Source organism: Lentinula edodes (assembly GCF_021015755.1).
Source record: "Lentinula edodes strain Le(Bin) 0899 ss11 chromosome Unknown C8R40scaffold_30, whole genome shotgun sequence".
Classification (NCBI taxonomy): Eukaryota; Fungi; Basidiomycota; class Agaricomycetes; order Agaricales; family Omphalotaceae; genus Lentinula; species Lentinula edodes.
The window spans coordinates 231916-259837 of NW_025764336.1; the positions used below are offsets into that span (position 1 = coordinate 231916).

The following is a 27922-nucleotide window of genomic DNA, read 5'->3' on the forward strand; positions in this document are numbered from 1 at the left end:
CACTTCTCATGTGGTGGTCGATAGCACCCGAAATCCCCATGGATAGGCTGAGAGAGGAGATATCGAGCTGCACTGAGCTGGTGCTATTGATAACAAGAATAGAAGCACTCAGCACTTGCAAGATAGCTCCAGCAAATTTTGACAGGAACAGCATGATACCATATGAACACTTACAAAAAGCAGAAAGTGTTTGATGTAGTAGTGCCTGCACTAAGCAGTTATTGTACAGGATGTAGTAAACTGCTTCGTTCGAGAATGCGACCTCGTCATATCCTATCCGAGTTGGGCCTATCCTGACCATAGTATTCAGCCAATCATGATAGCTTGCAAAATCTCATTACTCACTTTCGGATTGCAAGAGAAGAGAAACCTGGGCGTGGGATCAGTTCGATGCAAAAAAAATGTCATCACCAGAGAGTCGAGTGACTACATGAATGAAGCGTTGTGGTGTCTTTCCATCTTGAATATTCGTCAACGAAACATGTAGAACTTTGATTCTTGAAGCTTGAAGATGCAAGGACGTAGTCTCCTGTTTTCTATGGTACATACTGTACATATGCACTCAAGTCAATTAGATACAGCACAATCTATCGTCTCAGTCCACTGGATAAATTTAAGCATAATAGGTTCAGCGGCAAAAAAAACGGAAGAAAATTTGAGGGTGGCAGACTCAAGACCATCCACCCCACATCACACGAGACCGGTCGCGACCCGGATGTCCTTGATCACCGACACTATTTCCCTCTCCAACGCCTTCGCCTTCTTTATCATCGGCATCCACATCCATCAGATCAACATCCCGATCGATGAGTTTACTGACCATTTCCACATCTCCGTCCACATCGAACTGCGAACTATACCCGAACCCGAACCCATCGTTCTCCTCAGGGCGTTCACGCCCAGTTTCCGTCCAACCTTTATTCTTCTTGGTCTTTTTGATTGGGGACTCCAACCCAGGAATACTGAAGAAAGCTTGACTATGCACGGTAGGATCGTCATCAAAGCTACGGACATTGATGGCCCCGTCTTTGGTAAAGATGGACTGGGATGCGACGTAGCCGTAATCTGGACTGTCAGCATTGTCGTTGAAATCATCATCCTCTCCATCATTCACTCCGTTCGCCCAAGGCGCCGCACCGAATCCATTACCGGAATAGAGATTACCTCCACCTCCATGGGTACTTCCACCATTGCTCTTCCTCCGAGGTTGGGTAGAGGCCTGAGGAGGGTCAAAAGCATCAAAGTCATGTGTGAAGTCTGGAAGTTGTGATGCGTTAAGGGTGGAAATTTTATTTTTCGGAGTAACATTTTTGGCTTCTCCACCATCATCCTCGTCCTCGTCTTCAGAAGAAGAGCCAGCGAACGGACGAACAACTCCAGGGCGTAGCTTCGTAGGAGATGTCAAATCCACGTCCTCCATCCCGAAATATCCTCTCTTCTTTGGTGATTTACCCTCAATCGCTTTCCCTTTGTCCTTCACCTCCAAATTATTATTGCTATATCCGTCAACCCCGTCACCCTCAACTGATCCTCCATCCGATCCTCCATGGCCGACAAAACCGTCAATGACAGACAACGGAAGGTCGATAGCATATCCAGACGCCGTGAATTCAGGCTGGTGTTGTACGCTATACGTCGAAGTGACCGCAGACGTGAACGTCTGTGTTTCATGAACGGCGGTGGGAGGTGCCCGGACAGCTGTCTGATTAATCGAATTCGAATTCGAGGGTCCAGCAACACTCGAAGGCGCACGTTCTGCAATCTTGAGACGCGCATTGTGGTCATTGGCATCCGCAGAATCACTCCTCCGTGTTGAAGGAGCTGGAAGAGGAGCTTGAGGTTTCTCTCCTTGTGCGGATACCAACGCTGAAGCCATAGAAGTTCGCTGACCAGATCCTGAAGCAGCAACAAGTTGATTGCGACTCGGGCCCGCTGCTCTACCACTAAGCGGCGTAGAGATGATAGTCAATGTATTCTTTCTCTTCATAGGCGTCGCGGTTGTCTTGCGCACAGAAAGAAGTTCCATGAGCGTGGGAACACGTTTCTTGTTCCCATTCCCCTCATCTGGTGTAGCCGGTGGTGGACTGAGCGGAGAAGAGGAAGGGGGCGGAGGTGGTATCGGTACGTTTGTGGTATGATGGGATTTCAGGCTGTCGACCTTCATGGGTGAATTATCCGCCACAGGGGCAATATTTTTCTCTATCCGAGCTTGTTTCGCGGGCCGTGAATTTGTGGCGGAAGATGGGGATTGGGGTCTTTTGAAAGAGGATTTGGAAGCTCCTTCGGGGACGGAGATAATCCGTGGCGGTCGAGTGGGGGACGTGTGGAGAGGTGGAGGGGAAAGAGGCGAGGATGATGGTGCAGGTTCCTCTATTGCAACAAGTTGGCCTGTGCCATCCTTGGGAGTGGAGTGTTTTATTTGAGATGAACGGAACGACAACGGCTGTAATTGAGATGTTGTGAGTATAAGGATGGGTTGAGATACGATGTACAGACCTGACTGGGTAATCCAATATGAACGTCGTGATGAGAATCATTGCTCAAGAGGTCATCGTCAACACGAGGCGGATCTCGTGGAATAGAAGCTTTGGGTTTACCAGCAAGTTTAGTCGCAGACGACTTGGACGCAGCAAATTCGAGGGAGCTCTGCTTTGCGACAGATTGTGCACTTTTTCTGAGAGCTGTTGTTGATTCCGCTGTCTCTTTCCGCTTAGTCTTGGATTTGGAGGAGCTAGCTTCGGAAGGAGCGTCAGAAGCTCGACGGGGTCGATCTTTTGTTTCCACAAGAAGCGTTTGTTGCCAAGTTTTTACTTTTTCATGCAAAGCTACACTTTTGCGCTCCTTGGATGCAACGCTAAGATTGCTGGTAGAGTTTCGTGTGAGCGTAGGAGCTCCGTTTTGCTTAAAGAAGTGGGTAACCTCTGTCACCCAATGCTCCTTCTGAAAATTCTTCACCCTAGCAGCGTCAGGAGCATCTTGTGGCAGCAGGGCATCGAGAAACGGTTTCAAAGAGTCGACAAGTTTCTTTTTGGCTAGTATCACCCGGATTTCCGTGGAACCATCTTGTGTGCTACTAGCTAGCCATTGTTGAACAAGTTCTAGGATATCTGCTTCCCATTCCCTCTTCTCCAGAATCTGCTTCACTACTGCCGTCTCGCGGGTTGGATACGACTCGGTCGGAACCCATTCCTTCTGTGCACGGTAAAGTAACTCCTTCTCATACTCTGGGCCTGACCGCGGCTTCCATTCTCGCCTGAGCAACTCTGAAACTTGTTCGCTCCAAAGACGCAACTCTAATGGCGGCGACGCCACGATTTGCTTCTTTTCCGGTACGATCCATCGAAAGTCGCGGCCCCGAGTGCAAGTTAGTTGAAGTAGCTGGCGAACAGTAGCCCATCTGCCGTCTGCGGGGTTCCAATGCGCAGCCTTGGAGACTTTGACTATTCGGTCTCTGATGTCGTCTACCGACTCGGAATTATTTGCAGCCTTCCGTTTGCCTGTACAAGCACCATCTTCCTCATCGGAGTCGTTGGTTGGTAGTCGGGAAAGAGCATTTCGTTTCCGATATATCTCGAGAGTATATGCGGAGACAGAGGGATCGACTGCTGTCCGTGAAGAAGCCGATGAAGATGATTTGGCACTTCTTTTCTGTGCCTTCGGTGCCATATTTGCCCAGACAATGAAGATAAGGAGTACAAATAAGTTATCAGGCCAAACTCATGGTTGTACAAAGTCAACCAAAGCGCCTTGAGCGTAGACGCTAACCTTACGTAACTTTCCTAAAAGGGGAACAAAAAGTTCGGAACGAGTTCCTAGCGCCGGACAATGGTCCCAAGTCTCTTTTGTTCTTCAACGCTTATAATGGAGGGTGTTTGTAGGACAGAAGGGCCATTACAGCTTGAGTCTGCTGAACTGTTCATACATTTTCTCGATTTCTTATCCTCTTCAAGATCCTGCACGAAATTTGTAAGTCTCATGCTTTCTTATATTACTGGTCTAAATTAACCCTCAGTTATCTAGTACTGCTTGTTATTATAATAATTTCATGATGAACGCTCCTAAGCCATGCCCTTCTGTGCCTCTTCCCGCTTCTCCTGCTCCCCCAGCACCTTTAGTCGTTCGTCGCCGGTCGTCAACTTTTACTTCGATTTCCAACTGGGCAAATGCCGTGCAGCCAGGATCTCCTGCTCCTTATTCCCCTCCGCTGTATTCTCCTTCTGGCTCCCCTGGACTTGTAGCACGTCGCCCTTCTTTGCCACGTCGCCCCTCAATTTCTGCGGCTCGAGGAATTAATCGCCGTCGTCCCAGTATATCTCATATACGCGCCCGTTCTGGTTCAGCTTCTTTTCTACAACTTGTCGATACCCCCACTACCGCAGGACACAGGTCTATACCTACACCAGGACCTGTTAGCCCAGGCAAAGTCTCTGATTTTGACTTGACTAACCTTGGTTATACATCCATCTTCGTGCACTTGCCACACACGCCATCTACCCCATCTCCGTTCATACTTCCTGCGAACACTGATAAAATCCCTATTCCATCTACTCCTCGGACACCTCCAGCGGCTCCTACCAAAGGTCTCAAACGATTCCGATCTTTAGGAATGTTAAAAGGCCATCGCAGGCGTGGCAAGTCAGTTGCTCCTCCTGCTAGCCCATCCACTACAGCAGCAGTTCCTCCTCTTCCTCGGTTACCCAGTGCAGAATCCGCATCCATACCTCCATCATCACCTACTCATCGGATCCCCGCAGCTACGAAATCAAAACCCGTCTTGACACCTCCTCCCTCCACTACTACTTTCAAAAAGGCGAAGAAAGCTTCAGCAGCAGCTCCGCCGCTCCCCCCTACACTCGCCAATGAACTTCTTTTAATGCAATTCATGGGCGGAGGATCCCTCGAGACGCACGCAAAGAGGGTTATGGAGAAACAAGCCCGTGACGTTGCTCCCGCTGGTCATTCCAAAGACATCATTGCATCTACCACAGCTGGCACTGCACCTTTTGGCGTCGGCGTCGGCGCCGTCTACCGTGATGAGAAAGGTATGATGTGGTGGGATGCAGAAGAAGCCGTCGAATATCAACCTCTTCTTCCTCCCTCGTCCCCTGGGAGTCCAGGAAGTCCTACTAGAACATGGGTGCTCTTCGGTCACCCTAGTCCCAGAGCACACAGATTAGCAGGATTCAATGTTCAAGACGGAGACGAACGCCGCGGTTCAGTGACATCGTCCATCCCTTCCTCACCTTCGCTATCGCTTTCCTTAAACCACATGATCACCCCCGCTCCCATAGACACAGCCGCTAGAGCTATGCATCTCCTCCGCATCCCCACAAGCGAGATGAGTGCGAGCTTAGCAGCTCTGAACTCTAGTCTCACAACTGCTTCTGGTGCAGCGGCTCGTCAAAGACGAAACAAGCGAACCCGGCGTCGTCCTGCGCCGCTTAAACTCCATTCAGCACCAGCTGTGCCTACTGCGTCTCATGTGTTACATCTTTTCGACGACTCCTTCGTACCTTCACCCGCTATCCGTCAGATCGGAAATAGCTCTGTAGATATTTCTGCGCCTGCGACTTGCACTGATTTTCCCCCTCCTCCGAAAGAACCCTCCGACTTGATTTCTATCAAAGAGGCCAAAATCTCAAAAACCGGCTTTAAGGGTAAAGCAAGAGCGCTTTTTGGTGGATTTGCTTAGATGAAACGAAACGAACACGACGACAACGTTCTCCGAATGAATCTTCAGGCTGGATACCTCCCATTTATTTCTAGATCCATCTCATTGTATCACTATCTTGTTTGATTTTGTTGGATTCCTTTGGCAATTGTTTCCTGTATTCCTGTATTCCTACGAAGACGATTGTAACTTGTAGAACTCCTTGCCCTGCTCCACTTATACCTACATGTAGCTTTAACCAACGCTATGTTTTAATTCTATTAAAAGATGAACCTAACATTTTTTGTAAGATGTAAGCTCAGCTTCGGGAGGAGGAAGGAGCCCAGGCCCCAGGAGGGAACACGATCCCAATCAGGCGATTCAAAGATTTCTGAAGCGCATGTATTTTTGAAGATGAGATGGGGTTGGAAATGTACGCAGTGTATATAAGGCTAGTACGCGCATGATAACAGCAATAAGCTGAATAACCTCCGGCCGTTCATTAACATGTACAATCACAGCTTGACAATGCTATTGAATATTGAATGCTTATGCTCATATTCTTCAATTCCGCGACAAGTTTGAAAAGGTCAATAAGGTGAATAAATGTATTGCCTAGATGAGCGGTAATTGGACTTGCGAAACAAGATCAGCGTCTAAGGTGTGCATGAAAACGAATAGGTGCACATACAGTAACGTGAATAGGATATGCGAATTTACTTCTTCTCGGCCTCCGCATGCTCTTTCTCCAACTTCTCCTGCATAAAATATGAGTAAAATGTTTCATCTTACAAATCGTCTGCACGTACAAGTTCTATCTTTTTTAGTTCAATCTAGAAGGAGAACGTGAGGACGATTGTGACCCTTTCGAACGACGTATATGTACCTCTGCTTTCAGCTTCATGAGTTTGGCATGTTCCTGCTTGTGTGCATATTCGTCTAGAAGATTAGGAAGCACTGCTGTGAGCTCTGCAGCTTCAAGAATCACAATGTCGCTTACTCTCAACAGCACTTTCTCTTTCCCTGTGATCGCAACATTGATTTATGTACATCCGAAAATAACTTATGAACGACGCACTTGAATCCTCTTGACTGAGCTACAGAGCCCTCCTTAGCACTAGAGCTATAGCGGACTGATACAGTTGCCACCCTGGGAACACGACGAACAGCAAGGCGAGAAAACATGGTGGTTGTTGGTAAAGAGTTTCGACAATCTCGCGGCACGGTTTCAGCCGTAACCCTAACCTGCGCTCTATCCTATACCACCATCATGTCCAACATCCTTAGACGGGCTGCTAACGCTGTAATCACTGTTCTTGTTTTCGAGTGATTTGAACGTTAATATTTAACTCTACAGGCTCAAAATGTCTCTCGCTCCCGTTTATTCTCATCCTCTGTCGCTGCGCGAAAAGGTAGTTCAGCTCGACTTAATACGCGCGAAGTTTTTTAACCCGAATTCATCCGCAGACCTTGTCCAAGACCTTTATTTGAAGGAAATCAAAGGATACAAGGCTCCGCCGGTCGTGAGTACATTTTGCTGATCGTCTCACTATCTCGAAGCTCAAGGCATCGTTGCTAGGCCAAGGATGCTCACGTTGGTGTTGTCAAGTCCTACTCCGTGCCCCCAGCACCGAAAGCCCCTTCGCTTCCTTCCGATATCGCGTCTGAACTGGCTGCATACGATACATCTGAGCCTGTTTCAGTCTCCCAGCCTGCTGCACCACAGACCTCGGGGAGTGAAGAAACGGTTAGCGGCGCCGATGCGTACCTCAGTTTTCTTGAGCAGGACCTACCCAAACCCGAGGCGCACCACCACTGAGGAGAAGGCCTGCTGAGGAGGTTTGTCAAGAGAGAGGTCTATAGTAGCGCCTCGGTGACCTTAGACAAGTACAGATAGAGCAAAATCATTGTTACATGGAGCGGATGGTGCATACTCGTCCGTTGGTATACGTGAGCCCAGTCTCGTTGCAATCTTAGTACCACTTGCCGTCGCAACTCTTCGACACCCAGTTGACAACCTTCCAGCAAGATCTTCTTTCCGAATCAATTGATTTTGCTCATTAGTTTCTAAGCTATCCTAGAATACAATGTGAATGCTAGATGCAGGAACTACAAGATAGGATAATAAGATATGCAAATAGTGGTGTGCTGTGTTTGAGTGAAAGCCTAGATATGGTGGCATAAAGCGAGCAGGGATGTTGAGAATGAAAGCAAAAATCTCATCATGCGAATGCACTATGAGAAGAAATACTGCGAGGCTTTGATAGCCTCGACCTTGAAGTCGCCCTTCTTGGGCAAGGGCGGCAACAAGTCAACCAGGTTGACGAATTTTCCCAGAAGTTCGATAGATTGAAGGTCTGCACTCGCTTTTCTTAACCGAGCGGCCTTTGAACGAGGGGATTCCCAATCTTCTTCCTCCTCTTCCTCCAGCTCTTCTTCATGCTCCTCTGGATACTTGGAATTACCAGTAGCCGTAGCTGCTTTACGCTCCTGAGCTAAATCCACAAGGAGAGCCTTCAAGTCGACCGAATCTGCGTTGTCCTGGATACTGGAATTACCCGTCTTTGACACATCCACAAGGTTGGCTATGGATGGCAATGATTGGGCTTGCTCTGGAGTGACCGTGATACGCGAACCAGCTTGCTTCAATGCTTTCGCAAGAACACCAGTGTGAAGGCTGGCAAGAGGAATCTTGTAATTCTGATAACGTTCTTTGAACTAGTATAAAAGGTTGATAACACGACAAGGAAGACAAATACAGCTATCGTACCTCGTCGTGCAATTTCTTGAGGACATCTGATGAATGCAGTGCGATAAAGGTGTCGCGAATGATACCGGACATTTCATCGATGTCGCAAGCATGAGTCCAATATGAGTCGTGCACAGCAGCAAAGGTCAACCCTTGAGTCTATTGCAATGGGAGTACAGTGAGGATCAAGAATCAAGCTAGGTATAATGCAACGTACACGACATTCGAGAGCAGTAAGCATCATGTGAGTTGCATCAAGACTATGTATAAAATTGGGGGGGAAAGCGCTAGCCTGTTTCATCGTATTTACTTCAAATGTTATATCAGGAGACGTTCACATCTTGCCAAAATGCATGGCTTACCTTCAGATGGGGAATTGGGATCGGAAATATACACTGTTTGCATGGATGTGACGATTTGTTTTCGATTTGGTTTACGATAGGGCTGTACAATGGGGAGTCCTAGCGGCGTGGTCCAAACGACCGAAGTCATTTGTTCTTTGCGCAAAAACTCATGAGGCAGTTCTGTTTTCTTTTTCTTCGACTTTGAGTTTTCCCTTTGAATTTTGCGTGCACGATATTCAGCGAGTGATTCTGCAATACGGTCTTCCGGAATGGCTTTGGATATGAGACGAGCACATAGGGTGAGCCAAAGTTGGATGTCTTTAGCACCTGTGAACAAGTCTCCAATACAGCCAAGGACCTGTAGGAATATCCTTAGTCCAAACTGACAAGGATCAAAATTCAACTTACCACTTTAGCAAGGTAAGCCGAAGCACCCCAAACATCCTCCTCTTCGAATTGCTTCGTGAGCTTGATTTGCCTTTCAATTTGTTCTCGAGCTCCAATGAAGGTTACGCCGTACACGGTCGTCATGACCTGAATATGCAGATCAATACTGGTTAATAAAGCTGAACAAGGAACTCACAGTCTGCTTGACGATCTTACGAGTAATTTTGCCCTGAAGCACAGCTGCATACTTTTCACCCTTTGCAATGTCCCGTTTAATGATTTCCTCTGCCATGTTCCCAACATAGGTATAGACATCTGACGGACGTTCGCCGGCGCTCAAGTTGACCTGTTGCGCACCGCGAGAATCACCTCCTAAAGCGGCATAGTGTTGCAGACCGTTGCATGTTCCATCCTGATGTACTGGAAGGCATGACTCGTATTCAATGGGATTTTCGGACGTCAAAGCAGCATGTAGCTCCATGCATGCACCAAGACACTGCCAAGGATCGTCCGCATGAATCCACCAGCGTCGGCCCTGGCATTACATGTGAATTCTCCTTGTCTAGACGATCCAACATGAAAACTCACTTCAAGAGGCTTAGTGGCGCTGTCATAAATATCATCTAAATGATCCTGAACGAACTGCACACGCTCGTCAAAGTTGGCCTTGTCATAGCCGTACAAGTTTGCCAGATGAATTTGTAACCACCGTAAACCACGTTCGCCCAAAGGTTTGGATTCTGCGAAAATCAGAAGTCCACGACTGAGGTCATTGCCTATATGATTCAAATGAGGAGGGATTGGATATGCGCGGCCACGAAAATCGATGTTATGGGGAAAGTAGATGGTATCTCCGAGGAACTGAGAGATTTCGTTTTCAGTATATATTCCTTGAAGCACAAGTAAAACTCACAGTCCTGGCAATTTCGATCTTATAATTGACACTGCATCTATCAGAGTGATTATTGGCCTTTGCCTGTGTCCATCCTTTCATACGATGTATATAGGTCGTACGTGTCTTGATATCAGCACCTTCAGGCAGCACAGGCTCTGGATCGGGAAAAACAGCAGGCGGAAGCTTGCCCAGTTTCTCTCCGGAGTTCCACACTTTGAGGACGACATCGAAGACTTTGCGATTTATCTGCCACGGTGTGCTTCCAAGAACGTCCAATCCGGCATACACAAGTTCGACATTACCGAGTTCGGATGCATGGTTAAGATAGCTTTGTTGTTCAATGGATTCCTTGAATCGCATGGCCGAGACTATAGAATTTGAGTCAAAAATCGGATGTATTATTAGAGTTTTGTGGAAGCTCACCTTCGCTAAACATGTAACCACCCTTTTTGAGACCTAACCAAGGTTTGGGTTTCACGAGCATCGGTAGATGTCGAGGATGAATGGTGTCCCGTACATTATCGTTCGCCAGTCGCTCCGAAACCGCAGGGTTGAGCCGAATGACTCCAAGTTTTTGTCCACGACTATGTTCATAGCTGTGGTGAAATGCAGGCTGAACCTCGGTGCTATGAAGGAAAGATCAGTGACATATACCTACAGGGCACATGAATTGAACCCTTACAGGATCTCATTAGTAACTTTGTGCGTTGCAGATCTCGTCACTTTCGCAACATCCATGAGACACTCGACCAGTATGCCTCCAATTTTCGCTCGCGTTGCCTGTGTCCAGGTTGCGGTCCAGGCTTCCCCATCAGACATATGTCTAGCAGCAACTATCCGCCTCTCAAGCAAACTGTTATATCCTAGATTGGAGAAGTACCCGTTATCACCCAGTCTACCGATACTTGGTAAGATAATGTTGTTTTTTTTGCAGATCTGCGCTTTGTATTCATTCTCTACCGCCTTGCCAACAGCAATTAATGCCCGGGTCGTCTTCATCCCTTCCGAGACGCCACCAGACCCTTGTAACCGCATGATTTCGAAAATGGTGATGAGCGATAACCGTTCAGGTTTGACCAAGGAAAGATATGGTGATAATTGCAGCCGATCCTCCTTTTTATTTTCTATGAGCTCTATGTTTTTTATTTCCTCTTGAAGTCGCTCCTGTAATTTTGTATGCCAATCCCACATCCACCGTCGTAAATCGGGCTGTCGCATATGGCCTGTGTCAAGACCAAGTTGCTCGAAGACATCAGACTCGTGTTTTAGGCGGTCCATAGCAGTTTCATAAACTGTATCTTCGAGAAGCTTTTGCCGTGCTGCGACATCTTCCGGGAGCACTCGTCGAGCAAAGCAGACTCGTGATAGATGGCGACGTAAATTAGAAAGGTTGAAAGGAACCTCGTATTCAGGTTCTTGCTCTTCCTCCCCAGACGATGATTCTGAGGGCTCTTTCTTCTAATGCGCCACGAGTCAATCAAAAGGACTGCTTTGAGTCAAGAAAACTTACTTTAACACGCATTACAGGCATAACCTCAGGAATATCAGCTAGGATGTCCTCGTAATGAGCACCTATAGCCTCGGTCTGACCTAACCGGGCGATGACCTCTGTATGACCTAAATCTGCGGCGGCTTTCGATAGAAGTTTGATGACCTCGGCCGCTTCACTTGAAGTTTCAAAAACGCGGTCTGCGACGACATTCTCTATAGGAATGTCGCGATTGAGAATGCTTATGAGCATATCTACAGGGGGTACCGCTCCAGTGTCAGGTACGTAGTTGGGTGAATCAGGACCAAAACTGGAAGACGTTTCTTCAGCGAAACACAGTGAACAGCGAGATCTTCTATGAACTCACCGGATCCAAGCTTTGAGCATGGTGGCATAAGTTCCAGCGGATGGCTCTACTTTCTCTTGGCCAGCTTCCATAGTCGTGAACAGCTCCCATGCACAGTCTATCCAGAATTCTCTGTTATCTGCAGCCTTGGACATCCCCATATTGACGTACGCTTCTAGAAAAGCATTATACATCCGTACTTCCAATAATTTTCCAACAGCATCTCTTCTTAGCCGGTCAAAGATACCTTTGGCGCGGGGGACGTCAAATAACTGGTATAAACAGGCATCTATGACAGCTAGCGAGTCTTGTGTTGCTGAGTCTACGAGCCAGGTCGAATTTTTGGTGGAAGCATTGGTGCTTATAGATGGAAGTGGCGTAGGGAGAAGAGTGTATCGTGGTGGATTCTTCAGGAAGTTTTCCATATCTGTAGGAAAATTATGTGATACAGCATCTTTGCCAGCTCTGGGGAAGAAGGATGGATAACTGGACTGAGGGACTTGTTGAGTGGCTGCTGCAGGCGCGCTAGACTTTCGAGAAGGAGTAGAGTAGAGCCTAGCTGGTCTAGGAAGACCTTGGCGGGACAACAGTGAAGTAGTCTCTAGCCTTTTTGCTGCCCGTGGTATCATTCTGTGAATGGACCCGTTCAGTCGAACTCGAAGTAAAAATTCGCGAAGCGGCACTAAGCCGATCCGAAGAGGGCCGCTGACTCAGAATACTCTCACGATTCCTATCAAACGCTTTGACGGTATTTGTTGCTGGCGTCTAACAGCGTCTAATCTCAAAGTCCTCCTCAATGCATTGACCCAGGAGTTTACAACGCCGCGAAATGACAAAAAGTAGCCACAATCAAATTGGTGGACATATAAAGTAATTAAATACACAGAATCAAGTAAGGAACTAACGAATCATTATATAGTATACAGTCCGAGACGGGGGGTCTGGAGACGGGAACGAAATGCAACCTAACTGGCCTATGTCGCTCGCTAATATCTAACCAATGCGCTACTAGAAATTAGGAACTACTGAGAGAGTAGCATAATCAGCTGGGGGCTCCTCCGACCATGCTTCATAGAATGCTCTAGCTTCTTCCTCCGTCTTCCATGACATGATCAGGATATGGGGACCGCCCTTGCGACCTCGAACCTGCGGGGAGATCTGGTTTCCGCGTCTTGTCATCCGTGCAAAGCTGAGTGCGGTACCATGCAAATCGGAGACTGCTGAAAGATCAATAGGTCCCATGCGCACACTCCATTCATGAGTTGTCGGACGCTTGGTAGGGGCAGGAGCCTGTAGCGGTGGTGCGTAAAGTTCTGGTATTGGCGGCATTTGGTTACTCGACTGGGGAGTTATCGGATCCTGGCCAATGCTGTACACCGAATCTCTACGACTATGGATCGAGCTGCGAAGCTGACGAATGGCGTCCACAAGCTCTCTTTGTGATTGTGAAGAAGCAACTTGACTCGAGATAGCTTCGTTCAGCAGGTATTGAACCTCGCTTACAGTATTCGTAAGGTGTTGAATGTTCTCGAGTAGTGCCGCATTGACTGCGCGAGAGTCATCCAGTGGCTCGATTGCCTCTTCGACTTGGGCTGGATTGACAGTTGCGTTGGACGAACGAGATCTAGACCTCTGGGACTTCAAAATCAATAGGTTAGCGGGTATTTTAGGCGAAAAGTACTAATGGGTTTCTATCCTTACCTGTACTTCTTCTTGCTCCTGGATTTGCTTCGCAATTTTGAGATCCTAAGACATTCTCAGGTAGGCATACAACATTTCCAACCGAGAAATGAACCTACCAAGCAGGGGGCGAATTGACTATGTTGACGGATTCGTGCACCGTATTTGAAGAACAGAAAGGGTATCGGTGCCAAAAGCAGGGAGATCAAAGCGATCAGTGTTGAGGCCCAATTGATACCCAGATTGTGATACATCTGTACAGTGAAAAGAGGAAACACGGATCCAACCAGAGATCGAATCATCGTATTACTTGCAAGGGCGGAGGCGGCGAGCAGCCTGCGATAATGACTGGTGAGTAGCTTCATAACATGAGTTACAGATAGTACTTACAAATACGTGTCGACAATGTAAGTCTATATCAATACAATGAGCGGAGGGCTATACATTGAGAGAAGATCGGCTCACGATTAGCGAAGTGAAAATAGCAGAGATCGCCATTCCTACAAATACTGTGCTGATACCTGGTACATACCAGGGTACACTCGCATAATTTCCGGTCCACCCAAGCCAGAAGCTACCGATTACCAACATAACAGAGCCGATCATGGCACTGTAGAGCCTTAGTTCCGCAGGAGGAAACCCTTTCCACTTGGGAATGATCTTGTTGACTTGCTTTGCAAAGTACAAGTTCATGAACGTCGTCAAAACACTGCCGATGCCGATTCCAATGAATAAAAGGCCTTGTTGAGTGATGGTAAACCCTCTGGTCTCTATAAATATAACAGGAAAAGCCTCAAATACTGTAACGTTGTCAGTTAATGAGATTGAAATGATTGCAAGATTACTCACAGGCGTATAGAATTCCATACACAACGGACATGTATACGGTGATGAGCATTAGGATGGGTTCTTTAGCCATCATCTTCCAGGGACGGTATAAAGTACGCTCCAAAATCCCGTGAGGGGACGAGTCTAATTTCTCGTGGTCAGAAAACAAGTTCCTGTTGGTGATAGGGTCTTCTTTCCGTAGACGTACTGCCTGAAGAAAAATGAGCCGGGACTTTCGACATGTAATGCAACAATTTCATACGAACCTTGCGAGTTAAGAGGACGGGACCGTATGTTTCGGGTAAGCACACTATGGCGAACAGTGTACACGCGCCGGCAAAAATCATCATAACCCAATAGATCCATTCCCAACCTAGGCGGGGGTCGGCAGCAACGCTACAAATGCATGTCAGCATTTCTCGTCACGTCACCGCATATATGGTGCATAAGACTGTGCATAAGACTTACAAACCGCCAACGAGAGGTCCCAGGGAAGGACCCAAAAACACACATCCACCGAAAAGACTTGTTGCGTATCCACGGCCTTGGGCGTTCCATACATCCGCAAGGATACCTGAAGATAGAAAATCAGTTTGAAATAAGTCTGAGATACTGGCAACATACCTCCACTTGTAATAAGAGGCGCCACAGCAAACGCTCCGGAGAAAAACCGCAAAATGAGAACAGTTTGAATATTGGTAGCTACGCCTTGACCAACGAAAAGAATTGTGTATGAACACATGGCGATCAACAAAACATATCTACGCCCGAACATTTCACTTCCGGAACCCCAGAAAACGGGCTATGAGAAGAACAATGTAGGTTTAGACATGGGACGATCATGATTCGACGTACCCCCAAAACATAACCCATCAGGAAGAGAGCGGTGACCAGATCCGACACCTCTTCACTGATGTTGAACCGTGCAATCAACCGATCACCTGCAAGACTAGGGGCGGAAGAAGCGAATGTTCTGTTTAAAAGTGATCCGATCTGAGGTGAATTACAACTGATTTACAAGTTCTCCAATTGACGTACGCATTGACAGTCAAAGCACAACAGACAGCCGTGATAACCCACTTCTTGCTGTTCGAAAAGTTTTGCGGATTATGAGGATCGTCTGGTCCGTCCCAGGACACAGCGACCGGCTCATTGGTGGGAACTTCATGAACCTCCGGTTCAGGCATCTTCTTCTCATTCTTCTCTGCGTCCCGCACATTGCGCATCTCTATCGCGCTTTCATCATTAACATCTTCGTCGAGTGGCGCGAGCCCCGGCGGAGGTGGAGGACCATGCCTATATCCTGTGTGCAGTGGGAAGCCATTTCCAGGCATTTTTCAAATACTGAAATGCTGTCGACGGGACTTGGGCCTGGTTGCGCGGGAAAAGTCAGAAATCTCAGAATACAGGTCAACTTTTCTTTTGTACCCGCCCGAAACGCATCGCCGTGTATGAATGTCCGGTCCTCGACGGGAATAAATCAATAAAAACACGCTACCGCGTTAAGGTGACTCGGGTTGTGGCCGAGGATAAATTTCCTTTAAGAGAATGTCGGTTCCCTAGCTCCATAACATCGATGCTTCGATTTCAGTATCCTGTGTATACTTGAACTTGAATCTCCATGCCAAATACCTGCAACACCATTAACAACACCCGTTTACGCGCCCTCCTCCGCTTCCAAATCCCGTGCGATCAGAGAGTCCCAAAGCATTTTTCACGGAGCATTGTGGATTCAACATACATGTCCACGGTTACGAATTCCGCACTCGCGGGCAAACAAGTTCAAGTTGCGTGAATTTGCATCATAGATACACAAGACAAATCAGTGCGATCAGGCATCGGAGCCTGCTGCTCACGCGTTCACGCCACAGTGTCACCTCTCTAACCCAAACGAGTTTATGTAATCGAACACTTTGGAACAGCGCCGCAAACTTCGCAACCCAAGGGCCAAAATAAAATTTTGTCATTCGTCGTCTATCTGTGGGAGGTAAATCTTTGGGAAATTTTCCCACACCAATGCCCTATATCACTGCAAGAATAAAAGGTCCAACAACTTGAAGACTGATTAAGCTCGGGGGTATCAACTGAAACATCAAGGGCTATCGAAGTAAAAAAAGGTAATAGGTAATGGGTAGTGTTAATGTGTACCGGGAACGAAGGATTAAAAAACGGGAAGACCGAATGTGGACCACAACTCCGAAAGGCGAACGGAAGATTTATTACAGTAAATCGAGAAACGATATACATGATAAGTAACCTCGACTAGGGACCGGCACTTGGACATGAAATGTCGAACATGACCGTCTATCATCTATCAACCAATCCGACTTGCATCGAAAAAAATCAATTCCTGCGGAATCGTTTCCAGAAAGGTGTCTTTGTAGTTGTAGAGGACATTGGATAGGATGGGTACGAAGATGCACCAGACATACGGTCCCTTCGGCGTCCGAAGCACACGGTGCAACCAGCGAGGAGAAGGAGGATCAACGAGACGAATGTCAACCAAAACCCTGGCCGCCGCATCAACGGTTAGTCAGTTGGAACGTGGCAGAAATTAAAGTGGAGTAAGAAAACGCACCTGGTGCAGTATCTGTACTGCCTTGAATTGAAGATATCTTGCCAATCTCGTGGTGAAGAAACGCGTAGAGTGCGATGTCGATTGCGAACGCGATCAATGTGAGAAGGGCGGCAAGGAAGGATAAAATGGATGCGATGAGCGTTACGGTGACATGGCTCGAGAAAGAGAAAAGTAACGCAATAAAGGTTACTGCCGTGGCTAGGAAAACAGATTTCAGGAAAGCGACACACCAACGCGGAACTAAGGAGGCTTACCAACGGGGTGCACAGCTAGTCCACGAGTCCAAGAGCCGCTAATTATCACGTTTGCGTCCTTGTTGGTGTCAGAAATGGAGGTAGAGTAGCCATGACCAGCATCTCCACAGATACGCGAGCCATCATCCTTGTACGTGCATTCAGCCCTAATTGCTGTAAGAAAAGATTGATTTAACTGCAGGAAACAATAAGTCCATACCAGACTCCAAACTAAACAGACCGCAGAATCGATATCAGAAAACCCGAAGAGAGATTTCGGGATACGCACTCGGATTTCATTTACTGTATCTCCATTTATTAGCGCATTCCCATTCATATGAGCGCGGGCGATATCCAACGCGGGTAAGAAGGGAAGAGAAATAGACACGAGAATACTGAGAACAAAAGCACAGAAAAGGAAAATAATTCCAGGGATACAAAACATTCGTGACATGGTGGGCGTGAACGCTTTTGAGCAGCGAAAATAGTCGTGAGAGGGAGTAGGAGGAAAGCCGCAGAAAGATTTTCAGATTTTTGATTTTAGAACAACGTAATGACATCATGCTCATTGATTTATCCCACGCCCAGAAGTGCCCAGATCATCAAAATCGAATTGATTTTCGATTTTTTGGCCTGCGCTTGGATCTTCTCAGGTCAAAGCTGTAAGTCAAGCATTGTTCATGTTGTTTCCTAGTAGCGATCCTCAGGTTGAAACGATATGCACAGAGAATTGATATGTAAATCCCAAACAATAAAAGGTATACGAGAATGCAGAGAAGGTGTCATGAAAGTAAAACGTAGTAATTGACAGTGAGATTGGAAGAATTGCAAGGCCTGCGAGGGTTGGACATAAAATTTAGAAGTGTATTCGCCAAAACCTGTTACTATTATGGAACAGCCCCGAGAATGAAACGGGTAAGAGACGTAAAGAGGTGAAAAGGGTATTAAACAATGATTAGGATATATTGTGTAATTGAAGAAAAGAGGTACTGGGTTAAAGTATCTGGTGCACAACATGAATGATAGCAGGTAAGCATATAGAGGATGTCTGAATATGACTACAAGTCTTTTCTGTATTTAGGATAGTTCCGCGCGCCTGGAGGGGTATAATGAGCAACAATCAAAAATTGATAGTGCAAAGAAATACGTACACTCTAATGCTATCGTATAAGAATTTGTAGCTGCGCAAATTTCCCTTCAGTCGTCGGATGTCGAGACTGTATGTGTCGGTCAAGCCGGAAAGTCTGGTCAATTCTACGGAGAACTTGACTTCGTCACCGACGTCCTCGGAAGAATCACCGTAGAGAGGGTCTTGCGCAGAACCTTCGGATACAACGACGCTACTGTTAGGGGTATCATCCTCGTAAGAGGAGCCTACACCCGCGGACACCTGTGATGATTGTCTACGCATCAACAAACCACGAAGCATCCCAGCAGAACCTGAGTAGTTCTGATGAGAAGGAAGAGGTAATCCACGCTTATCAACCTAGAAAGAATGTGAGTTTGGTGCCCGTGACTGGCCGGGTCAAGGAGAGTAACGAGACTGACCCCATTTGAAGCCGCGCTTCCAACCATGTTGAATGCTGCCAGGCCATTTCCGCTACCACCCATGAATCCGACATTACCGCTACCTGGAACGCCTGGCATTTTCTTCCGCTTCATCCTGATGCAGCGGAACTTGAACTCGCTCTCGATTTGAACTTCTACCCCCATAGCCAACAAAACTGCCTGAACATGCTTCATTACCTCTGGAGGAGGCCGGGTAGTCACAGTCGATTGATCGACAGCACCATGATGTGTGCGGAGTTGGCCTCCTGGAGTTTTGGGATGGGACCTCTCAGTAACAGTCCCGCCGCCTCCCCCTACCGTAACCGAGTTCCTGAATCTAGTAACGAAGCTAGGAGTAGTGGTAGACGTATCCGTAGACGCTGTTCGCGTCGGTCTGTTTGACGTACGACTAGCAGAGCGAGGGGTAGCCACAACAGCAGGTGAGGTGTTCACCTGGTTCATGTTATCACCGGTAATGACATTCTTTTCACGGTACTTGTTTTGAGTTGGTGTGGTAGCCCTTGCAGAAGCAAGCTTTTCCTCGTCTTCGGATAGTGCATTGGTGCTGCGCATAGGGTCACCAACCGTAACAGAGTCCCGCGCCTTGCTCTTGTTTCTGAACCACTGCATAACTTTGACGGCCTTGTTGGTCGACGCATGCATTCCCTGACCCTGACCGTTCGGCGATGGATAACCGGATGATTCCGTGGCAATAGCACTCCTGGGTTGTAAGGAAGTGTCCCGTCCCCGCTTCTCATCAGCATCCGGCGTAGAAGACATGGGGGTTGATGTCATCCGTCCTTTGTTCCTGTTCTTTAGAGTGCTCTTGAACGGCTCTACCATGACTGTCAGGGTGTTTCGGCGACTCTTCTTGGCACTTGAATTTGCCAACGACACATCCTTGTCACTGCCAGTTGAAGGGGACAAAAGGGATCCCGATGTATTGCTAGGGGCGTTGGAAGGGGCAGGAGAATTTGGGTCTGCCGAAGACCCGTCAGGTCCATTGAATATTCTCGCCAACCGATCGACAGATGACATTCCTCTTTTGTGCTTGCTTCCAGAGGAGCTTTGTGATCCACTCTGGGGTGCCTCTCTGTCTGTCAACTCTTTTTCGCCATCGGTTTCAGAAACGTGAGGAGCAAACTTGAGAGGTGTGTCAGGAGGACTAGCAAGAGTGATGCTAGGAGGATCCATGGTGGTGACTGGCGCAGGTTTGGAACGCGGCGTGGTCGGAGATCGATTCTCACTACCCCTTCTGGATGGTGTTATAGGAGCTGGAGATACAGGAGCAGGTTTCGAGGAACTACTTTGGGACCCTCGTCGTCGATCCGAATTCGAAGTTGTGGGTGTCTGTGCATGCGAGCTACTTTGCTGGCGGTGGCTGGGTGAACGCGAACGGTCAGATTGTTTCCGTCGCTCTCGATGCTCTTCCTGGTACTCTCTCTCCTTCTCCCTCCGTGAGGGACGGGAGCCGTCGTACTCAAGCTGCACCGTGTGTCTAGCCTTCTTCTTCTCGGCCGGGCTTTCCGCCGGAGCAGATAGGGGAACAACGGTACCCGCCGGAGCAGCGAATGGATCATCGACATCGACTCCATAACTACTTTTGGGCCCTCGTCCAACCACAGAGGCAGAGGTTGGCGGTGAAAAGATATGAACACTCGATTGTTCAGTCGGAGTCTCATAAACCGCTGGTTCGATAGATTGGCTCCGAGTAGGGGGGCTGGTGAAAGAGCCGGACGGAGCCCCGCCATTAGTGTAACTCTCTTGACGGTAACTCTGAGAGCGTGTACCTCGCTCCGCAACCGTAGCTTGAGCGGCGGCGGCGGCGGCAGCCTTCATCTGTTTCTGGTAAGCTAATCTCTTTTGATGGTGCTGATCCATAGCAGATCTCTCTAGCTCCTCTACCGTACGTCCAAAGGCAGTGATTTGACCACTGATAGGATCTGTTGGAGGAGCATGATATGCAGCCAACCAAGGATGTTGCATGACATTCTCGAGGCTAGCCCGCCTGCTAGGATCAGGAACGAGCATCATGGACAGGAGATCCCGAGCGGATTCAGATATGTAGTCGGGGAAGGAAAGCGGGGTATTAACGATGTATTTGTATAGAAGATTGATGTTATCACCGTCCGGGTTCGCAGGATCGTCATCGAAAGGAAGGTAACCAGCGAGCATTGCATATAGGATAACGCCGCAACTCCAGATGTCGACGGCGCTGCCCACATAGAGACCCTCGCTGATGACCAGTTCGGGCGCAGCATAACAGGGAGAACCGCACGAGGTCTGCATAAGGTCATCTGCACGATGTTCGAAGCGGTTTGCGAAACCAAAGTCAGTGATGATGACATTCCGGTGTCGGTCAAGCAGGAGATTCTCGAGTTTGAGATCTCGATGAACAATTTTCTTTTGGTGTATATACCACACACCGGAAATCAGCTGGGAAAACAGCTTCGCTGCATCCCTCTCACGCAGATAGCGGTGTGCGAGGATGTGATCGAACAGCTCTCCTCCTGAAGCATACTCGATGATTATTCCTATGTATTTGTCCGTCTCGATGACATCGTATAGACGGACAATGTTTGGATGTTTGAGGGTCTGCAAATAGAAAGTCTGAAGTCAGTTTCTTGTATTTTGGAAAGATGCGTGAGATATCTGTTGGACAAAAACAGCCTCTGATGGTTGCAAAGGACCAGCGTCGGACCAAAAGAAAAAACGCTGCCACGTACTCTTAGAACTTCGATTTCACGTTCGACTTTCGACATACGAACAGCGCTATCGACGTTTCCACGTCTGATAAGCTTGACGGCAACTTCTTCTCCCCAAGTACTATGAAGGCCGAGTTTGACTTTGCCAAACTCTCCTTCCCCAAGAGTTTGTAGTAGCAGATATGGGCCAAATTTAGGGATAGTTCGTCGTGGATGCGCAGAAGCGTAGGCTACTGCAGCGGGATGGTTGTAAACATCTGTGTACGGCGGGGAGCTATCTTCATGGCGACCATTGCCTGAGCCATTATGCTGAGACTGTTGTTGTTGAGTGGTCGAAGTCACAACTGTGTGTGAAGCTCGCTGTTTTCTCGATGCGGACGGCGTTGATCCAGCAGAAGATGGGTGAACGTTGACAGAAACAGGTCTGGAAACGGATGAAGAGCCATATTGCTGACGAGAAGGACCCGCTGGTAGGTCCGTGGTTGGTATCTGGAGGCTCACTGACCCCGACATCTCCAATAAGCCGTCGGAAACGATGAGAAGGATGAATAAGGATGTTGTTGGTTAAGGCCAAAGTGTGACTGGCGGTTAAGAACTCAAGCACGTGCTTGGCAACAGTTGACTTTTTTTAGTCTCACTCACAGTGACCAGTCAATTGTCAAAATTTAATAATAACAGTACGTATGCCTTAATGTGCCTCTGGCTTCTCAACACACAAACAGTCCCCTGGAATCCGTCATGACAAACAAATTCAGGAAGCTCTGGCTCAAATAGATTAACAGTTTCACGACCGGGGGTTCAACCAGTTTCAATCCGGCATATATATCAAGCAAGGCTCAAACACTATCTATGTATATGATCTGTCTTTCAGCTTCTTCTTTCTACTCATGACTTACAGTCTCAACTTCACTTCCAAGCATCATGTCAACGCGTACGCATTCCTGCTGTCCGAATTATCCTGCGGCACCGATGATTGGCTAAGCTAGGCTTGGGTGGATCCTTCAAGCTCCAAGTCAAATAATGAACCTCAATTACACTGTGAAAGAGCTCACTCTATATCCCTCGGACCCACTTCTCTTGGCTATATAGCGATATTTCATCTAACTCGTTATTAACAAGTTTTAGTCAGATCCAACCCCACCCAGGACAAACCTTTGCATTCTATGTACAATCTATTCCGGGTATCTACATATCTGTAAGCTTTTCACCAGCTAGCTTTTGTTAATCCTGGCCCATCCATCTGAATCCGTCTGATCAGGTCAGAGCTGGGTCAAGTGCGGTCAGAGTGCTCAATCAATCAATTATCATTGTCATCGAGTGACCATGTCCGGAGGGAGCGTTTAACTTGGTGAGCTGCATATACTTATCGGGATCAATGAGTGTTATATGCTGTTCTTCGATTCAAAAGCGGGATGAATGCTGATGAATGCTGATGGATGTTTCTCCGGTGCTCGAGGACCTTCAGAATCACAACGCTTTTGATTTTGATAATTCAATCCTCCAATTTCAGCGTGTATAACCATGTGTATAACCCTGGTAGTATATTGGCCAGGCTCTACATATAACAAAAATCGCTCAATGCATGAAACTTGATATACGGCGGAGATCCCTTTGTAAAACTTAAGGAGCACACAGCCAGTTGCCAGTTGCCACCTCACCGGTACCATCTCATCCACTCATGTTTCCTCATAATGTATCACAAGGCTTGACTGAAGTCCTTTTCATCTCAGGCTTGGTGATTTTTTCTATGCAGTCCGATATTAGCCACCGCTGAACGAAACTATAAATAAACAACACAATACCATCATCATTTCCTGTCTCTCGAGAGTGTACATAGCCAGTGTATGATCGAGAGATACTTATACTATGTTATTGAACGGAGCGACAGATTTCGCATTCTCCTTCCGAAGTGAAGGACGAAGGGAGTAGCTTATGGCGTCGGTAAAATACCTAGCGGGGGTCATCACAGGTAGTCCGGTTTCACCAAACTTGTTCAATTTGGTTGTTGCAGATTTTAAAGTGACAGAGCACCCAACAGATGTTGTCCTTCATGATAAGCATGTGAACCATATGCTACAAGCAGATGACACAGGAATGGCTAGTACAACACCTTCTAGTATCCAATCAAAACTTAGACAATTTGAACAATATGCATCCCTCACAGGCTTCGAAGTCTCTGTACCTAAATGTATGATCACAGTGTTTGGACAGGAAGCTAATGCAGACACAGTTTTTATGCTGCATGACAAACCTTTGCAAAAGAAAAAGAAACTGAAATATATTGGAGTTCATCATCAGACTGGTCAGGGAGGTATATACAAGGACAATTATCAGAAGCTTGCAGACAAGGCCAAGAATGCTGCTGGTGCTGTGCTTCATGCTAAAACTTTTGTGGGAAATGACATGCCAATTAAGGATATGATTACTATGTACTGGGCAAGAGTAGACCCATATTTAAAGAGTGGGTCTGAGTTTATCATGGATGTGGTAGTGTCCCACAGAGAGCAATTAGAAGAAGTACAACACTATTTTCTACGAAGGGCTCTCTCTATCCAAAAGCGATCATCTTTGGAGGTTCTGTTCACTGAAACAGGAGTGATGCCAATTCGATACAGACGGATTATCCTTTTCTTCAAGAACATGCAGTACTTAATCAGTTTACCACATCACCATCTGGCATGGAAAGCAATGCGAGAAGCTTACTCTTTAGCACAAAAAGGACATACATCCATCATTTTGGAGGCATGCAGAGTACTTGAGAGCCTACCAATTCCAGTCACATGGAATATTCCAGAGTTTGAGGATATCACTGCAGCACACCTAAATGGTTTAATAGAACACATTCAGGACTCCATGGAGAGGACTCTACAAAATGCATTAATGACATGTCCCAGAACAGCTGATACTCTGAAAGATCGGAAAGAGTATGACCGAAAAAATAAAAAGATGGTTTTCAAAGCTCTCGCTTTTAGACATTATTTGACGGTCCCGACAGGCAAACATCGGAAAGCTTTGATCCACATGGTGACAGGCAATCACCAACTTGCAGTAGAACGTCTGCGATGGAATGAACGGAACAGACCTCGAATCATCAGAGAGCACCGAATTTGCCGCATCTGTAAATGCTCTGTTGAGGATCCTGCCCATGTGTTATTTGAATGTAAAGGAAGCACTGAATTGATCAAACTGAGGGATTCTTTCATGCAAAAAGTCATCTCAGAACTTCCACAGTATGCAACATCCTATTCCAATGCATGGATGCTATTTCGCATATTATTGGCTGAGACAAGGATCACTGAATTGTTTGCAAAGCTAACATATGATGTTTTAGAAGTGGTATATAACACTGAAATGTTTGTTCCAGCTTAATGCAGGAGCTGCTCACATGCATTGTCGAGACGGGGAAGACCGTGCACGTTTCACGAGGTTTTTTTCTTGCTTTTTCCTCATCAAGTGTGAGAGTGGCATAATCGCCCCCCCGCATTAGAAATGTGTGTTCCGTTACTGTAATCTTAAGTAGTGATTGTACAGTACGGTAAACTGGTTGTTCGGGAATCGGACCTAGCCAGTATAATTTAACTATCCTATCCTATCCTAGCAAAGAAATAATGTATTCTGCAAAGAAGGCTATATAGAAGTAAGTACAAACGTAGAAGAGGAGCATTGAATGGAATAATGGTAAGTAAACACGCCACAGGTACTACAAGATAATAAGAGATCGCAAGTAATACCACTACGGACAAGAAAAAAGGATGAAAGCAAGCAGCATATACTTAGATACATCTACATTGTACTAACTAGACTTTCGGAACAATTGAAGTTTCGACTTCTGCAAGTTTCTTCGCCGCAGCCACCCGCGTTTGTTAAAACCGCCGCTGTAATCAAAGCTGTAAACGAATAGAAGAACCACCTCCACTTGCAATCGCCGCCCGAGCCACACCGCGTACACCCGGAGGGAGCCATTCAGAATAAACTTATACTTCTCCAGGTCTCTTCGCCGCAGCCACAGCGTTTTTCGATGCGGCCGCTGTAAGACTCTTATGAATAAACGGAAGAACACCTCCGCCTGCGATCGTCGCCCGAACGAGTGTATCAAGCTCTTCGTCGCCTCTTATAGCAAGCTGTAAATGCCGAGGCGTGATTCTTTTGACGCGAAGATCCTTCGACGCGTTTCCTATTCAATCAATTGTTCGTTCAGGTTACCGAAATATTAGCGAAAAGCGAAACATGAAACGAAAAAAAAAACGCAGAATTAAAACTTTGTTCAAACTCACCAGCAAGTTCCAAAACCTCCGCAGTAAGGTATTCCAAGATAGCCGAAGTATACACTGCAGCTTTTGCCCCTATTCGAACGTTGTGTTGGGTTCTTTGTTTGAGATACCTGTGAATACGCCCCACAGGAAACTTGATTATATGCATTAGTACTAGTTAATAGGATGAAACAACTCTCGGAGGGAAGTCCTGTACAAAATGGGGAAATATATTCACCTGCAAACCAGCTTTCTGACTCCTTGTGGTAGTAGTACTTTTAGTTTGACCATCGGAAGCGCCGCCACCTCCTCCTTTAGAAGAGTCGCCAGTTTTGGATCGAGGAGGCATTGAATGTTATGTATAATATTTGATGATGTATCAGATGTGTGAGCGCAAACGGAATATATCTTTGATTAGGAATACGATAGCAATAAGTATCGCGTCCGATATTAGAACGAAGTGTACATACGCGCGACGCGTTTTTTCAAGCGCGTCAAGTTGGCGTTAAAGTCAAAAATTCGATGTAGCGCTTTATGTCTATTAAAAAAACAACGCAGAGTCATGGGGCAAGGATTTTCGATGCATTTTCAGATACACACCTCGAGTATATAGAAAAGTGGTAGACCAGGTGAGTGTTTAAGTTGAAGGAATGAGATTGTCGTTGTTTGGTGATCGAATAGTAACGGAGAAGTTCCCACCTATCACATGGTCTCAATAAGTAGAATGGAGTTGCGTCGTGTGAATTTGATGCGTCTTTTCGTTGACGTGGCCGCGGCGGGAAACACGCCACTGCAGGGACTTATTTCTTTTCCAAAGTGTTTTCCCTCCATTTCATTTATCTCTGCGGAATTCCTCCTCCCTCTCTCATGGCCTTAAAGTTTAGACTGAGCTATTATCTATATATTTCTGGTATATATCTAGACCCCGGTATATCGGAAGAGATCGGAAGATATCGTCCGCTCCAATGCGCCCGTGGTCGTGGTAGGCCGGATCCTTCTGCGTTCTTTGGACAACAAGACCGATAGAGATATACGTATGATACTTTTGCTATATCGTCTTGGGTGTGTGGAACCCTCTTTTGGAATTGTTCTACCTTTTGAACGAGTACCCGATCCCTGTTTCGCAAATATTGCACACTATAAACGAAATTATTACACCATGCACGATGCAAAAAATAAGCTGAAGAGGGTTGAGGTAGGTATAGGTAAGGAATTATCCTAATCCAGCTCGTATACACAGCTTTGGCACTACTTATTTATTTATGACGTAGAACTCCAACGCATCGCCGGTACTAGCCAATTGCCTCTATGACGGAGGCATGACGTGCATATTCTTGCACGTATATAATCATCTACTTCTTGAGTATCGCAATTACAAACCATATTACACTCCACCTAAACAGAAATTCATACTTATCCAACGTTTAACACCATAAACATGTCCAACGTTAACGACTTTTCTTCTATTGATGCTACTCGTCCCTCTCACCACGTCCATGGTTCCGAAGACCCTCTCCCAGGCGCAAAACGCGGTGGTGTCAACCCCATCGATTATAGTGCAGAGACAATGGAGCGCACACCAAGTACTTGGAATGAGGGCACGGAGCGGAAGTTTGCTCAGGATCATCCTGAAATAATGAGTGCACAACCCGAGCAGGGACAGACACATCGCGAACACCATCACGACCATCACGACCATCACCACGAACACCACGACCGTCCACAAGAAGGCAGGAACGCCTTCTCAGAGCAACGTCCAATGGACGTACACCCAACATCCGCAGGTGGTGTTGCAGTTGATGGGAATTCCGATTTGCCTGAGGGCAAAGCATCTATGATGGATAAGGTGGTTGGAAAGACGCAGAAGGTATCCTTCAACTTCTCCTTTCGTCTTGATTCAAGGTGCTTATTCTTGATCCAGATTATTGGCAAAGCGACACACAAGCCTGAGATGCACGAGAAGGGAGAGTTGAGAGAAACGGGTGGAAAAGCGGCGGCGAGAGGAGAGGCTAGGGCTCTGCATGATTAATGGATCAGGCCCTCTGGGAACCCGGATATTATATACCTACTGTAACATAATGTATAAATGTTCACCGTCGCTACTCATATGTACACCCTCTCTCGCGACGCTGTTAACGCAGCTCACATTTTGTGAATTGATTCGGAGTAAGTACTCATGTGAGAGAAGATATCATGAAAAGTGACAATTCACGAATAATGATCGTACCCATTAAGAAACA

General features: G+C 46.9%; 11 protein-coding genes across 11 annotated transcripts; 3 read left to right on the top strand and 8 right to left on the bottom strand.

Annotated features, from left to right (window-relative positions):
- Positions 1-447: 447 nt before the first annotated feature.
- C8R40DRAFT_1116407 (uncharacterized protein) lies at positions 448-3809 on the bottom strand. The gene is made up of 2 exons (XM_046228610.1): positions 2497-3809; positions 448-2443 (listed from the first exon to the last, which is right to left on the bottom strand). The coding sequence occupies exons 1-2, from the start codon at positions 3664-3666 to the stop codon at positions 671-673; spliced, it is 2943 nt and encodes a 980-aa protein (XP_046083739.1). The 5' UTR covers positions 3667-3809; the 3' UTR covers positions 448-670.
- A 9-nt stretch (positions 3810-3818) lies between these two features.
- On the top strand, positions 3819-5815 carry C8R40DRAFT_478222 (uncharacterized protein). The gene is made up of 2 exons (XM_046235188.1): positions 3819-3966; positions 4021-5815. The coding sequence occupies exon 2, from the start codon at positions 4046-4048 to the stop codon at positions 5690-5692; it is 1647 nt and encodes a 548-aa protein (XP_046083740.1). The 5' UTR covers positions 3819-3966; positions 4021-4045; the 3' UTR covers positions 5693-5815.
- A 551-nt stretch (positions 5816-6366) lies between these two features.
- Positions 6367-6835, bottom strand: C8R40DRAFT_1173398 (uncharacterized protein; the record flags this gene model as incomplete). The annotated part of the gene is made up of 5 exons (XM_046232015.1): positions 6367-6408; positions 6460-6483; positions 6537-6607; positions 6651-6673; positions 6729-6835. 5 exons carry the CDS (start codon positions 6833-6835, stop codon positions 6367-6369), a joined length of 267 nt encoding a protein of 88 aa, XP_046083741.1.
- Positions 6836-6920: 85 nt separating this feature from the next.
- C8R40DRAFT_1051868 (ATP synthase complex subunit H-domain-containing protein) lies at positions 6921-7469 on the top strand (the record flags this gene model as incomplete). The annotated part of the gene is made up of 4 exons (XM_046224734.1): positions 6921-6953; positions 7008-7062; positions 7118-7173; positions 7230-7469. 4 exons carry the CDS (start codon positions 6921-6923, stop codon positions 7467-7469), a joined length of 384 nt encoding a protein of 127 aa, XP_046083742.1.
- A 416-nt stretch (positions 7470-7885) lies between these two features.
- C8R40DRAFT_1162090 (uncharacterized protein) lies at positions 7886-11952 on the bottom strand (the record flags this gene model as incomplete). Its single annotated transcript, XM_046230209.1, has 12 exons — positions 7886-8368; positions 8421-8558; positions 8617-8708; positions 8762-9101; positions 9152-9277; positions 9327-9665; positions 9719-9991; positions 10044-10393; positions 10449-10651; positions 10708-11483; positions 11536-11824; positions 11882-11952. 12 exons carry the CDS (start codon positions 11950-11952, stop codon positions 7886-7888), a joined length of 3480 nt encoding a protein of 1159 aa, XP_046083743.1.
- A 135-nt stretch (positions 11953-12087) lies between these two features.
- Positions 12088-12489, bottom strand: C8R40DRAFT_1013901 (uncharacterized protein; the record flags this gene model as incomplete). The annotated part of the gene is made up of 1 exon (XM_046222902.1): positions 12088-12489. A coding segment is annotated over one exon (402 nt), but the record flags the coding sequence as incomplete, so codon positions are not given.
- A 1051-nt stretch (positions 12490-13540) lies between these two features.
- Positions 13541-15555, bottom strand: C8R40DRAFT_1051794 (major facilitator superfamily domain-containing protein; the record flags this gene model as incomplete). The annotated part of the gene is made up of 10 exons (XM_046224732.1): positions 13541-13606; positions 13660-13876; positions 13931-13953; positions 14006-14340; positions 14390-14579; positions 14635-14764; positions 14837-14942; positions 14993-15170; positions 15224-15341; positions 15407-15555. The coding sequence occupies 10 exons, from the start codon at positions 15553-15555 to the stop codon at positions 13541-13543; spliced, it is 1512 nt and encodes a 503-aa protein (XP_046083745.1).
- A 752-nt stretch (positions 15556-16307) lies between these two features.
- C8R40DRAFT_1255122 (SUR7/PalI family-domain-containing protein) lies at positions 16308-17695 on the bottom strand. The gene is made up of 5 exons (XM_046233752.1): positions 17469-17695; positions 17400-17410; positions 17201-17346; positions 16947-17144; positions 16308-16878 (listed from the first exon to the last, which is right to left on the bottom strand). Exons 1-5 carry the CDS (start codon positions 17631-17633, stop codon positions 16712-16714), a joined length of 687 nt encoding a protein of 228 aa, XP_046083746.1. The 5' UTR covers positions 17634-17695; the 3' UTR covers positions 16308-16711.
- Positions 17696-17848: 153 nt separating this feature from the next.
- C8R40DRAFT_1255126 (uncharacterized protein) lies at positions 17849-22019 on the bottom strand. The gene is made up of 4 exons (XM_046233753.1): positions 21454-22019; positions 18728-21322; positions 18331-18665; positions 17849-18275 (listed from the first exon to the last, which is right to left on the bottom strand). The coding sequence occupies exons 1-4, from the start codon at positions 21943-21945 to the stop codon at positions 18257-18259; spliced, it is 3441 nt and encodes a 1146-aa protein (XP_046083747.1). The 5' UTR covers positions 21946-22019; the 3' UTR covers positions 17849-18256.
- A 3387-nt stretch (positions 22020-25406) lies between these two features.
- C8R40DRAFT_1052175 (histone-fold-containing protein) lies at positions 25407-26031 on the bottom strand (the record flags this gene model as incomplete). The annotated part of the gene is made up of 3 exons (XM_046224747.1): positions 25407-25606; positions 25707-25836; positions 25921-26031. The coding sequence occupies 3 exons, from the start codon at positions 26029-26031 to the stop codon at positions 25407-25409; spliced, it is 441 nt and encodes a 146-aa protein (XP_046083748.1).
- An 833-nt stretch (positions 26032-26864) lies between these two features.
- Positions 26865-27874, top strand: C8R40DRAFT_1116434 (uncharacterized protein). Its single transcript, XM_046228611.1, has 2 exons — positions 26865-27549; positions 27604-27874. The coding sequence occupies exons 1-2, from the start codon at positions 27121-27123 to the stop codon at positions 27709-27711; spliced, it is 537 nt and encodes a 178-aa protein (XP_046083749.1). The 5' UTR covers positions 26865-27120; the 3' UTR covers positions 27712-27874.
- The last annotated feature ends 48 nt before the right edge of the window (positions 27875-27922 follow it).

Coding starts and splice junctions, on each gene's coding strand:
- C8R40DRAFT_1116407 (XM_046228610.1), bottom strand. CDS start 3,666: ATGGCACCGAAGGCACAGAAAAGAAGTGCCAAATCATCTTCATCGGCT. Junction 2,444..2,496: donor ATATTGGATTACCCAGTCAG/GTCTGTACATCG, acceptor TCTCAATTACAG/CCGTTGTCGTTCCGTTCATC.
- C8R40DRAFT_478222 (XM_046235188.1), top strand. CDS start 4,046: ATGATGAACGCTCCTAAGCCATGCCCTTCTGTGCCTCTTCCCGCTTCT.
- C8R40DRAFT_1255122 (XM_046233752.1), bottom strand. CDS start 17,633: ATGTCACGAATGTTTTGTATCCCTGGAATTATTTTCCTTTTCTGTGCT. Junction 17,145..17,200: donor ACTAGCTGTGCACCCCGTTG/GTAAGCCTCCTT, acceptor CTGTTTTCCTAG/CCACGGCAGTAACCTTTATT. Junction 16,879..16,946: donor CAGTACAGATACTGCACCAG/GTGCGTTTTCTT, acceptor TGCGGCGGCCAG/GGTTTTGGTTGACATTCGTC.
- C8R40DRAFT_1255126 (XM_046233753.1), bottom strand. CDS start 21,945: ATGTCGGGGTCAGTGAGCCTCCAGATACCAACCACGGACCTACCAGCG. Junction 21,323..21,453: donor GTGAAATCGAAGTTCTAAGA/GTACGTGGCAGC, acceptor TTCTATTTGCAG/ACCCTCAAACATCCAAACAT. Junction 18,666..18,727: donor GAAGCGCGGCTTCAAATGGG/GTCAGTCTCGTT, acceptor CATTCTTTCTAG/GTTGATAAGCGTGGATTACC.
- C8R40DRAFT_1116434 (XM_046228611.1), top strand. CDS start 27,121: ATGTCCAACGTTAACGACTTTTCTTCTATTGATGCTACTCGTCCCTCT. Junction 27,550..27,603: donor TGGTTGGAAAGACGCAGAAG/GTATCCTTCAAC, acceptor TTCTTGATCCAG/ATTATTGGCAAAGCGACACA.